This window comes from Dufourea novaeangliae, unplaced genomic scaffold (genome assembly GCF_001272555.1).
Source record: "Dufourea novaeangliae isolate 0120121106 unplaced genomic scaffold, ASM127255v1 scaffold23, whole genome shotgun sequence".
Lineage (NCBI taxonomy): Eukaryota > Metazoa > Arthropoda > Insecta > Hymenoptera > Halictidae > Dufourea > Dufourea novaeangliae.
In genome coordinates, this window is record NW_015373894.1 from 54,453 (window position 1) to 67,046 (window position 12,594).

General features: G+C 33.5%; 3 protein-coding genes across 5 annotated transcripts in view; 1 reads left to right on the forward strand and 2 right to left on the reverse strand.

The window, feature by feature from the left end:
- Nucleotides 1–1,215: 1,215 nt before the first annotated feature.
- Nucleotides 1,216–4,609, reverse strand: LOC107189475 (brahma-associated protein of 60 kDa). Of its 2 annotated transcripts, none has more exons than XM_015578023.1 (7): nucleotides 4,535–4,609; nucleotides 3,841–3,968; nucleotides 3,429–3,595; nucleotides 2,738–3,068; nucleotides 2,465–2,662; nucleotides 2,114–2,372; nucleotides 1,216–2,038 (listed from the first exon to the last, which is right to left on the reverse strand). In XM_015578023.1, the coding sequence occupies exons 2-7, from the start codon at nucleotides 3,952–3,954 to the stop codon at nucleotides 1,632–1,634; spliced, it is 1,476 nt and encodes a 491-aa protein (XP_015433509.1). In that variant the 5' UTR covers nucleotides 3,955–3,968; nucleotides 4,535–4,609; the 3' UTR covers nucleotides 1,216–1,631. The 2 variants fall into 2 exon arrangements, with proteins under 2 accessions (XP_015433509.1, XP_015433500.1); XM_015578014.1 differs by having other exon boundaries at nucleotides 2,738–3,086.
- Nucleotides 4,610–5,396: 787 nt separating this feature from the next.
- On the forward strand, nucleotides 5,397–7,012 carry LOC107189762 (DNA replication complex GINS protein PSF3). The gene is made up of 4 exons (XM_015578380.1): nucleotides 5,397–5,502; nucleotides 5,925–6,069; nucleotides 6,356–6,485; nucleotides 6,760–7,012. Exons 1-4 carry the CDS (start codon nucleotides 5,397–5,399, stop codon nucleotides 6,985–6,987), a joined length of 609 nt encoding a protein of 202 aa, XP_015433866.1. The 3' UTR covers nucleotides 6,988–7,012.
- Nucleotides 7,013–11,549: 4,537 nt separating this feature from the next.
- Nucleotides 11,550–12,594, reverse strand: part of LOC107189339 (hepatocyte nuclear factor 4-gamma) — a 45,441-nt gene continuing 44,396 nt past the window's right edge. For both annotated transcript variants that reach the window (XM_015577860.1, XM_015577852.1), the window contains exon 7: nucleotides 11,550–12,058. In XM_015577860.1, the coding sequence (XP_015433346.1) occupies nucleotides 11,550–12,058 (509 nt within the window). The remainder of the gene's footprint in view (nucleotides 12,059–12,594) is intronic.

The window sequence follows — 12,594 nt, forward strand, 5'->3', positions numbered from 1 at the left end:
CGTTCGCGACATTATGAGGTTTTTAAATTTTATCGCTGGAACGTAAGTGTCGCATCGTTTTTATTGGTGTATATGAAATGTCACTCTTCACAACGAACATAAAATAATTGCTCATACTGTTATTAAGTGAAAAAAAAAAAGAAAGAAAAAAATCATTTGAGTGAAACCACAAGCAACAATTTCCTCTACTCAACAAGTCAATTGTCTCATTCCCAGTTTCTACAAATTAGTGTCCTTAACAATTTCTATTTGTATGAACGTATTTTCAATTTTTTAGTGAAATTTTACCTACAAGAAAGTGGCAGTTCACATACACCGAACTCTAAAAATAAAAAAGCGTGATCAATGCTTTACGTGTAATGCTCGTTGGCATGTGAAAAGAATGTTTCGTAATGTCATTGGCGGCTTCATATCTGGAAGAGAAAAAGAAAAGAGGAGCGTAGGAAGATTTATCCAATCGAAACACGATACGTTTCAAAATCGTTCGCAAGAAATGGGAAAAATACTCAATGTCTCACAGAGAGAAAGGATGAGAATGTAATCCAATCGCACTGGAATTTCCCATCCCGTATGAATGCTTGGAATGTTAATGTTGTAATACTGAATCAAATTAATCCATGATACTCTTTTAAGTATGGGAGAAAAAGGCACTTTTACACTGATTAAAAACGGAACTTACGACCGCGACTCGAGAAAATGAAGAAAAAAAAAAATAAAGATAAATGTGAAAATCGTAGACAATTTAAGGTTCTCCTGTTCCCTGCGTTTTAAATTGGCGGTATTGCCGAAATAATATTTTGCATCAAACATGTACTGATTATGTAAGAAATTGTATTTACTTGCACAAACAAAATAAGAATTGGATAACTGAACGATCGGTACTATTTACTTCTGTTGCCCTACTCAAACCTAATCGATCATTATCATAAGTCTAGACTGCGGATTTTTATGCAAAATGACATTTTTAAAAATAATTTTCGAAGAAAACAGCAAAAGTAGGAATCTATTTTTTCCCTGAAATATCTTATTGGGTTCAGAATAAAGTAGAAAACCCTTTAAATTTGATGAAAGTTCTTTCTCTGTGGTATTGCACAAAGCCCTATTGGCTATAAATGCATAAAATCCGCAGTCTAATCATAATACGAATGAAATTGCTCGGTTATTACTAGTTAATTTGCAGTTCTATTAATGTCCTTTTCGTTCGCCTGCGTGGGGTCCAGCTCGAGGATGATTTCAGCGAGTTATATCAAAGATTTATTCATTATAATGTACAGAATTTCATCGCAGCGGTTCAAAGTCGTTCATAGAAAAGATTTATGAAAACAAACAGATTTCACTTCGATAAAGACACATGACATATATACTTTTATATCTAAATAAAGCTGCTTCGGAGGAGTCGTTATTACTCAGGACTTTGTTTCTCGTGTTTCCCGACATTCATAAAAAATACGTCGCCCTACTGTCCATCCAGACTTTTAACATAACCTCACGGAGCGTCGAGTAAAGCGTGTGAGGCATATTAATCGACGGGGCGGCTGCAATTCAAACAGGAAGAAAAAAAAAAGATTCATATAAATACTTTACATAATAATGCTTCAGAACCGTTACTGGTTTCTTCTTTTGTTAACGTTTTATGAATTCCTGATGCCGAGCGCCTGCTCCAATTCCGCCCGTTTCTGTTGAACCTTCGTGTAGAAGTATCGGCAAACGGCTTCCTGCGCCCACGGTTGGTAATAAAATTCGGCTCTCCGTTCCTCCTCGGGATTCCCGACAACATCTATCATTGTCTTCAAATCCCTGGTCTGCGAGATAATCCATTTGTTGATGAACTGCTGCGGATCTTTGGCGAAACTAAGGAAAAACTCTCGGTTTGTCTTTAGCTGATTGATAGTCTCGACGGTCTCGTGGATCTTGTTGTCGAGGCTCTGTATCTCTTGCTGACTCGCGGTCGAGAGCAAGAAGTTGTTCATTTGCGTTTTCAATGTGTCGTCGACCTCGACATCTATGTCGTAACACGCGGTCTGTTTCGTTTCTGTACCTAACGTAAAGAGTAAAGATTGTGTGTGCATAGTTTTTCCGTCGCGATTTCTATGATTCGATAACTTTACCATACCTTCCACACTGATCACGTGATTAATCACTATCGGATCCGGCGGATGAAGCAGAGGATTCAAACGTTGCGGTATCTCGGCGAACTTCATCCTCGAACAGGCAAATATTTGCTCCAAATATTTATCACAGTTTATGAACTCCCTTTCGTGGCTGTCTTGAAGCTTGTGCGTTTTTATGTACTGCCAGAGCGCGGAAATGATTACTGGTCTTGTCTGTGTATGTACACCCAACAATCTGGCTAATCTGGGATCCAGTTTGAACTACGAAACGAAAATGTATTTACGTACTGGTGTCTTTCGGTTGATATATTTCTCAGACTGAAAGAACGGAAGAAGATGCCAGGAAATATTACTTGTAAAGGCTGATAATCGAGGAGCAAGAGTATAGTGCACCGAACATTTTTGTCTCCTGGTCTCTTCACTTGGAAACCGTCAGTCTCTTGTGTTGTCAATGTACGATGCCATTCGACCAAATGATTATCAGGTCCATACAGATCTTTATCCAATTCTATAACTAAGCTCTTAAAGAACGAGGAGAACTTTCTTTTTACCTAAAATTTTTTGTACGTTAATGGATATGTCTTCTCCCATCGTCGTGGTGTTGACTTCTTCAGAAATATCTTTACCTTATTGGGATCATTCTTTGTATCATCCAAGAGCCGTCCTTCGACTCTCAGTTCCCAGGATGCCACAGAACCCTCCTCTCCTTCTCCAGCTTCTTTCGCTGGATAGAAGGTATTTGAAATAAATATTCGTAACTTTCTTTTTTGTTTCATGGGACGTTTCAGTGCCTCCTGTATATCTAGTCGTTTCCGCATTATAGTCGCATCCAACTTCCTTTCAAATGCAAGCAAATCCATGTAAGCCTGCGACTCTGGCACTAAATCACGGACTTTCTGCGGCAGTATTTTGTCTGCCAGCTTTTTTTTCTTCTTGGATGTGGAATGTGAAAAATCACTGTTCCAATTAAAATACCTAAATGAGTTTGTGTAAAAATCATAGATTCAAAAATCAATAAACCAATTTTGAAGCTTATGAAGTGCAGTGAAGTTCCTGGCAAATTGGTAAATGATTTTTAATGTCGACGCAATACCATTAAATTAACTAATACATGTATTTCAAGCATTTCAACAAACTTTTTACTGTATCTCTACTTTTCATACTTTAAAGTTCTTTTTGTATACAAAAAAAAAAAGAGAATTACTTTTCCAAATTGAAAACAAATGCAACTGAATGAAACAAGTATTCGATGAATCAATGAGTACTGAGAATAACATGAATGTAAAATTAACAGAAAACGTATATCGAATCACTCACGGTTTCTGTTGTGACATAGGTATACGTTGATCTGCACTTCTTTTCCCTACCGGTGGGGTAGGCATTGGACCTTGGCGCATATTTGTGTAGGGTTGGTTCGCCCTTATTATGCTCGCTGGGCCAGGCCCTGCATTAGCCATTTGGGGTGGCGGAGTGAATCCAGATCTCTGTTACGTATATATAACATAACTTATAAAAGCTTTACAACCATACAAATTAACAAAGCGCTCCATAGATTATAGCATTAAGGCAATTCATTTCAGGCACATGGATCTTTAGAGCATCCTTAGACATCTTTTATATGTCTGGATAAGCTCCTAAACTGTTAAGTCTCAATTTTCATTTGCAGTCACCCAATGAAACTTTAGAAGTTTACTGTATCCGACTGAGAAACAATAGATTTCGTACTCACAGAAAAATTTGGCCCTGAATACTGTCGTAGGTTTGGAGGCACAGATGACGCAGCATATCTCTGCTGTGGCGGACCATTATTCCCTGTATTCGGTACAGGAAACCTTTGTGCCATGTCTGATGACTCCCCTAACGATCAAAACAACCAATTTATATATTATCATCAATACTTGCATTCTTGCAAACGGAAACCAAACAAACCAGTACAAACAAAAATGTTGCCCCCACTATAATGCAATAAAATTGTAAAAACCACTTCGCAGGTAATACAGTCACTTCACAAACGAGTGATTTCGTTTACATTTAATCGCGACACGTGATATTTGGAACATTATCACACAGACAGGTATTGATAACAGAATAACAGAAACATAACCTACGAGAACGCGTTCAATGGTGATCGCGGTAAAGTCAGGTTACGTTTCACTGGCTTAACAAGCGTTTCATAGAGATCACAAAAGAGAAGATTTACGGGACAATAAACGAAAAGGTAATACGAGGATAGATACTGGTAAATCGCGGTAGTTAGACCGTCAACGGTTTGTCTGTCGAATTCGAATAGCACTTTTCGTCACGCCACATTTTCACAGTTTCAGTCATGAAATTATTTTCTCCTTCGGTGATAATAGAAGAGTGAAAAAGAGAGCGAAGAAAGGGAAAAACAAGCCCCGACGATTAATGGAAAAACAACCTACGCTTTCAAAGCACCTATCCACTTTCTGCCAGGGTTAGAAAGCTTTCGCCAAGCGGCAGATTCCTGGACGACACCAACGACACCTAAGCGTTCAATAAAATGTCATCTAACGGCGAATAGGGAAAGCTACTAAAGAAACAGCAGAGCCATCTATACCGGAAAATAGTTGGCGCCGAATGTTAACGTATCTTAACGATTTATATTTCAAAAAATTGCTCCCAATTTGCTCCTTCCAAATCTGAAATTGCTCTCACAGCACCGTTTATAGTTAATAAGATATCCACAAAAAAAAGCAAAAATTTGTTGTTTACAAAATAGGTAGTAAATGGCCTTTTTACACAAATATTATGGCACCAAAAAATTGCTCCTGATCTGTTTTATAATAATCAATTTAATGATGAATAAAAACTCTCTTTTATGGAGAAAATAAAGAAAATGGAGACTTGGCAATAATGTAAAAGTTTGTAACTTCCGAATTCAACGTTAATATAAAGTAGTAATTAATGACTGATCAAATCTCTGAGAAGCTCCTGAATATCGTGGTGTCATCTATTTAAAAAAATGTCGTACTAATTGGCTAGTAGCTTGGGAATTTTGCCGTAGCTGGCGCCATTGGTTTCTTTGATCATTTTTTTTATCATTCAGTATAAAATATTAAATGTAACTTAAAAATGTCACGATCTCAATTTGTAATGCACTATATCGATTCAGGGAAATCTAATTAACAATCTGACATGATTGGGAAAGATAATCAATCGCGATTTGCAATGTTTTTCTGCTAATGTTGTTGGTATTGTTGATGTTACTGCAGGATGAGGAGACTTGAATAGTTTGACAGTAGTTCCCGCGTTTATTTTCTTAAAATGGCATGTTGTCAAAGTTATTTACCCGATTATTTTGCGCTGAATGATATTTTATGTACCGAAGAACGTATAACTTGTAAAATTGAAATTGAATTGCCTGGATTGGGTAACATTTACTTTATATAAAATATTGAACTTATTTCCGATGTTAACTCTCATTTGTTGATTCCTTAACTTTTGAATTTTGTGTTCGAAATTATTTTCATTAACAGTTATTTCATTAACCCTATTACATTTTTTAATCATAATTTAATTTTATAGACTATGATACTTAACCTATTCTTGACAGTCGATTAAATTTTTATCTAAAATTTATTTATATCATAATTATGTATTTCAAGAATAACAATTCATATAATTATTTACATTACTGGTATAAATATTACTTAGTAGAGTAAGACCAACTTTACTTATAAATTTTGCTAGATCTGCTTCATAGAAAACAAAAAATAGTAAAATAGTTCAACAAAAATGTAAATAGTATAACAAAAATAGTTCTGTAAATAGTACAGAATTATGTAAATTTAGGTTTTCTGGATTCGTCTTCCGCATCTAACAATTTGGTAGCTGGGTCAAAAGTAGACTTCCCATTATGGCTGGCACAGTCACTTAAAAATTTACAAAATCCTATAGTGAGTCTTGATGTACCAAAAATATATAAGGAAGGATATAGGTTTGTTATTTAATACATGTTATAATTGTATAAAATATTTATAATCTTTATTGCTGTATGGTATTATCATTTTTTAATTATTTATTATAACTTCTTCTTTAATTATATATTTTGTTGGTTGTAGTAGTAAAAACTTTGAAGTATTTAAATGTTAGCACAGCTCTTTTAGAATTAAACTTCAGATGTTTCTGAGATTTAAATAAGTTTGAAAATTTTGTTTTATTTCTTTTTACCTACTATGCTGGTTCTATTATTGTTGGTCATTTATTTTTTAATATTTTACCAGAGAAATTTTGGAAGCTGATGCTGATGCTGTTGTTTTATGCAAATGGAACCCTTACTTTTACGAGTTAGGCATGTATGTGCAAAAATTTGGTGCCAGAGAATCTGAACAAATAACAGAAAGTTTGTTACAGGTAAACAAGTTAAAGAACTATAAATTCCAAGAAGAAATCGTAATGTCTGTAAATGCACAGACTTTAATTGTTCAATTTTGTTTAAATGGTAAATGGATAAATGGAAGCGATAAATATGAAAGTCAGTAATAATATTAAAGGTTTCATCGGTTCATTCCAATTCTTCTGATAACTCTGAATTATTTACATTTAAACGTAAAATTTAATTCTTAATCTTATTGTAGCTATAGTAATAAATCTAAAGACTGGTGACATTACCTTCCATTGCTTTCAGACGTTTAAATCTCGTTTTCGATTAGTTATGGACTGGGCGCAGAATCCAATATCTGATCCAACTTTAATGAATCAGCTTCCTCGACTCGAAAGAGATCTATTTGTAAATGGAAGAAAAGCTAAAGTCCGGCTGATCGAATGGTTAAAAGTGGGTACTAATAGTATTCTTCCTTCCGAAATTACGGCGAATTTGAAGAAGCGGAAACGCGCTGACTACGATCTTAACTAACAATTACATTTTTATGTTTTACACCTGCACGAATATATGTATAAACGTATAAAATAATATAATCAAACAGTTTATTTATAAAACATTATGTTCAGTGGAAAAATAAAGTGGTTATTTAATAGAAAAAAAATGTTTCCTTGATTAAGAAAACCAATTAGACGCTTACTCCTTTTATTGCAGGGTACAAATTATTTTACAGCACTTAAATAACAATTGTATAAGAGAAAAGTTTATTTACACTTTGAATTTCGTTCAGGCTTATTCACCAAACAGTCGCGGAAGAGCTTGTTTGTTAATAGATCGTAATAGTAACATTTAGATCACAATCCATGTTAAAATGATTTTGTTGTAACAAATATTCTTATAGACTTCAATATAAAAATCTAAAAATTCTGTGAATTATTTTTAACAATACTTGTCAATTACAGGAGGACCGAAATATTCGCAAACGTTCAAGATAAATGTATATCTGTTTCTGAAAATCTCTATAATTCTATAAGTTTATTAGTGCAATTAATAAGTTGGAATGGTACGCATTACAAAATTTGATGATAGTATTGTTAATGACTGAAGATTTTATATGAAATAAATAATGATAAACAGAAAAATAATAAAGAAACATGCTAAAAAATTGATAGCGTTGAGAAGTATGGGTACTTTTTCTTAATGATGACATGTATCGTAAAATAAAACATTGTTCCTTTTCATTCACTATTTTAATGTATTTGGTGGATTAATTTTTTAAAAAAATAATAAAAAAACAAAACTTGCATATTGTACTCGACAAAACCATGTTAGAGTAAAAAATAAATACAGAAGAAAAATTATGCAGAAACTCTGTAAAAGTTGCTCTTTTGTTTAACCAGTTTCCTTGTTTATTAATGATAATATTTATCACTTCCACTAATTTACAATTTGTGCGCCTGTCTGCGTACATATTACATAAAAAACTATGTATATATATTATATCTCGCATCACGTATTTGTAGTTTATAGTATCGCTATTTTTAGTAAAATATTACTAAATTAAATGTATTATTGCTTCCTATCCGGCCATAAATACGAAATCTACGAGAAGTCGCAATTTACATTTGAAATCAGCGATTCGTTCGCTTTAATTATTATTTTCAATTAAAATTTGTTTCGTCAAATGCTAAATAATGATTAACCCTGCTAAATTACTCATTTTTTTTCTGTATCTTATTTCTTTATGTACATAATTGATCTTTTAGTAACAAAAAATTAAAAAAACATGATTCTTATGTATCCTTAAAATTCTAATTGTAAGATGAGACAATACCTTATTTCAAATAAACAAAATATTTTGTAAAAATGATTTAATGACTGAATGTCTTAATTAAACTTCAATATACAAAGTGATTCTAGACTAATGTCCCAAAATTTACAAATTGGACAAATCATTTTTTTGGAATACATACTTATATTAAATGTTTTTTATTTTCTTTAAAGTATAGAATATGCTGTAAATTTTTGTGACAATATTTTTAAATTATTTTATATTGTTTCTATTAGTTATCCGTTATATGAATAAAATATGTAAATATTTTTTAAAAATGTCCCATTCCAAATGTTTAGGGCATCAACAGAAAGCACGCGTATTCCTTTGTTAAAATAAAAATTGCATTGCAATGGCGTATACTCCTTTCTTCTGTGAGAGAGGTGCTAAGACTACTTCCTAATTGTTTTTAATTTATTGTTGTGGAATGTTAAGTTATGGACAGGGTACAGGATCTGTTAACACTTTTTGGGTGTCCTGTATAGTAGTTCTGTTAATTTTTCTGTTATATTATAATTTAAACGAATATTACACTTATGCTGTCAAACACTTTCATAATTGTATTAATGCTTGATCGATCAGGTTTTCTTTCTTACAAGGAGAAAATGTAACTGAAAGTGCTCCCTTAATAAGTCCTGTCTCATACTGCAGAATATACTATTCCTGTATTCTGTACTTTTTTTTGTGGGATTTCATTTTACTGTCACTCGGAGACAGCATCAGAAGTAACATTTTACAAATGTGTTCTAAAAAGTTTGTGATGTTTCCCCAAACAACGGAAAATAGATATATCATGAAAAAAATTTCAAATTCCTAAGTATTACCTTTCTTCTAAACTTTGAAGTTCTAAAAGTGTTAAAACTTGAGCTTAATATACTTCATGTTAAATAGATAGATTAGGTTTAAGGTTAAATTTTAGACTCATAACATAAGAAAAAACGAATAAATGAATATATATGCTCTAATGATATAATAATGAAAATGTCTTGTAATTCTTTCGTCTGAGATGTATGTTTATGGATAAACATTCGAACGTTTACTTGCTGTATGCGTGACGTCACTGCATCACTTGAATACTCCAGGACTTCCGGTTTGACGTTGCTGTTGAAAATACTGTTGACTTTAAACTTCATGTTGTTTGTTCTTGGGGATGCTAAAGTGTTCAAATTTTAATCATCGATCAAAAATTTGAGATAGGACCTATTAAAAAACCTGTTCCATTTAATACTTGTCAGATGTATATTCGTTGAAATGATAAAAACATTCGTAGTGTTGTCCGATATTATTTGAAAAATAGAATTCGTCAGTTACAAAAATAGTCGATTGTTATTATTAGAATCGATGATCACTATGCTGTATAATACAATGTACAATTGGTATAACAGGGTAACAAGTTGCTTACCGCGATAACAAAAATATCCTCTGTAGGAATATATTATAAATAATATAATTAATTAACCCTTTTCTATAAATAACAGTACACTTACTAACTACGTACGTAACAATTATTGTTAATTATATGATTTTTGCGTTTAGAGGTCGGTCGTTTATGATTGAAGTAAATGAAAAAACAATCGTGACGAATGTTATAGAATTAACCTATCTTTAGAGAAAAAAAATCATTAATGATCATAAAATCGTGGAAATCGAAGAAGCTTGAACAATCATAATTCGTTTTTAATAAAAGTCGAAGATTATTCTTCGATTTCAATTGTACTAATCACTAATTTCTCTAACAATGTTACTTATATGAACGTTGTACAAAAAAATATATAGACAATTATAATGACTTTCTTTAATTAGGCTGGCAAAATTTTGTTTTCTCACTTGATCGACCGATTTTGATTCGAACCTATGATTAAAGTAATTAAGGATTAATTGAGCAATCCATTGAGCACGACTGATATTAAAAAACCAGAATTTATACAGTACTTTTGATCGCTTGCCGATTCTGTTTTTATAATTGCACCGTGATGAATTGGCTGTTCTAGGTCATTGATTCAGTTATCCTCACTACTGTGCTTTTTATAAAAAAAATAATCGATGTTTTCTCTGTTTTTTACACTGAGGAGACTGTCCTTGAACGGCCAATTAGCTTGCTTTTGATTCTTTAAAATTTTGTTGTAAAGTATAAAAATTATTTTAATATAATTTATAAAAAATTTGAATCTGTATTCTCAACCCTGTGGAACATGAGTGCAAGGTGCGGGAAAACCTGCATTTCAAAATTGTCACTTGTGTGGAAATGGTTTTAAAAAAAAATCACAACATTTAGAAAAGTTCGATTAACGTATAATCAAATGTGATTTTTCTTGACGTTGATGAAGTGTACGAAAAGTTCACTAAAGATCACCACATTCTTTCTTTTGCTATATTATAAAAAAGAGTTCAACGTATTGATGCTTAATTTGGGATCTTCAGAAAACTTAATTTGAGCTTTGGAAATCATATTAGATCCAACTATGCGCCCAAAAATATTCAAAAGAAGTCTTAAAATTTTATATCTTCTTGATATATCTGCAAGATTTTTTTTAATTTGTAAAAAAAAACATAACTTTCATGTCAACCTCCTTGTCAGTTTTTCAACATTATGTACAATGTTATCCTGACATTTTTAGTATCTTTGAGGCATTGTAAAATATTTTTAATGTCCGTGAATTTTATATTGTTTCAATATTGTACCAAGTATTTTCAAACATTTCTCACTTTCCACAACAATCCAATCTTTTCCAACAGTTCCCTGTGCATGTACAAATGTGATTCTATGTATCACAATATTTAGTTGAACACTTGAACATTAAATATACAAACAAGTTACAAAGGCCAGGGCTATGAAGAGATCCTCGATGATGACATGTAGAGTGTTGTTGTAAGATTGTATCCATCCTTAGAAAACAATTTCGTCCAAAAAAGTCTCTTCAACAATTGTCTAAGATCACAAGTTTTACAACAATACAGGTATTTCCATCAAAGTAGAAACATAAGTCTTTTAAAGTAGACCAGATATTTCTCCAGACATCACAGAGTTCCTCATTTACAAAACTTTAAAACTGCGAAGAAAAACTAAGCACTTTTAACAAATGCAGGCACCAACATTGCAGACTCTTCGTCCCATGCCAACTATTCCTTGAACAATCCTAAATCTCTGTCGTAAGTACTCTGAATCGGTACAACACAGTCAAGTCAGACCAGTAACAGTCGAGAACAGGACACTTTCATCCCATCAGGATCTTCCGATTGCCTTTTTTTGGTTCGCCAGGAATCCTTAAAAGGTTGATTCACTCTCGAGACTGGGCTCCTGTTTGAACATCCTGAATCCAGACACACTGGTCACGTCCTCTTGGGTCTGAATGGGTGTTAGGTCCCTCAGAATCATGACAGGACTTCCTCCAGCCAGCATATGATCCTGAGGACTTAATGGAGGCGCATTGGCAGGTGTCAGGGGACTGCTGGGACTTTCGTTGCTGCTCACGTAACTGCCAGGAGCATTTGAGATCGCGATCGGCGTCAGAGCACCGTTCCCTTCAGCCGTGGCACCGCCTAGAAGCATCTCCTGCAGCAGGTTGTCGATGTGCGCGACCCCGAAGAGTCGAACAAACTGGATCTGCTCGATCATTTGCCAGGAAATCGACTGCAGAGCTGGCAGCGTCAGGAGGATATCGCCGAATCGACCACGGCTGTCGTACTGTCTATCACTGATGTAGTCCTCTAGGTTGATCTGGATCTGGTAACGCAATTGCTTGATTCGCTGCGGTTCACTTAGGCCTTTTGCATCTGTTGGCAGAAGTAATACAAATAATTTTTGGTTTATGTTGTTATTCTTAATGTGGACAGGTCTGGATTCAATGTGTAAGGCTTATAAAGACACAGGAATGCTGGTTTTGAACTTGGGAAATCGGAATAGGAGACAACTTTGAATGGTTAAGCTACTAGTGAAAGGTAATATTACATCTATATTTAGAAATGGCATAAACACCTTACTTTCAACTGTCTCCTATGTTTACCTAAACAAGAACTAATCCATATAGGAAGAGAATTATCATTAGAAGACAAGCTATAGCCTGTAGCAATGTTGTCCATACTTGTAGAATTTGTCACTACCTCTATTGAGCCAATAACACTATAATGGGTACAACAAATACTTTCGTCAGACTCATTCAAGTGGCATGTTGTAATACCTTTATAAGGTACTAGTCGCCAAAAGTGGTTTCTGCTATTGAAAACTGATTCAATGCCTATTGACCTTGGAGTGAAATACTTCAATAATGTTTCTTTACTGCCTGTTAACTAGGTATACCCAAATGTAAGGT

Coding starts and splice junctions, on each gene's coding strand:
- LOC107189475 (XM_015578014.1), bottom strand. CDS start 3,954: ATGGCACAAAGGTTTCCTGTACCGAATACAGGGAATAATGGTCCGCCA. Junction 2,663..2,737: donor CAAAGAATGATCCCAATAAG/GTAAAGATATTT, acceptor AAAAAATTTTAG/GTAAAAAGAAAGTTCTCCTC. Junction 2,373..2,464: donor TCGATTATCAGCCTTTACAA/GTAATATTTCCT, acceptor TTCGTTTCGTAG/TTCAAACTGGATCCCAGATT.
- LOC107189762 (XM_015578380.1), top strand. CDS start 5,397: ATGGCATGTTGTCAAAGTTATTTACCCGATTATTTTGCGCTGAATGAT. Junction 5,503..5,924: donor AATTGAATTGCCTGGATTGG/GTAACATTTACT, acceptor ATGTAAATTTAG/GTTTTCTGGATTCGTCTTCC. Junction 6,486..6,759: donor TAACAGAAAGTTTGTTACAG/GTAAACAAGTTA, acceptor CATTGCTTTCAG/ACGTTTAAATCTCGTTTTCG.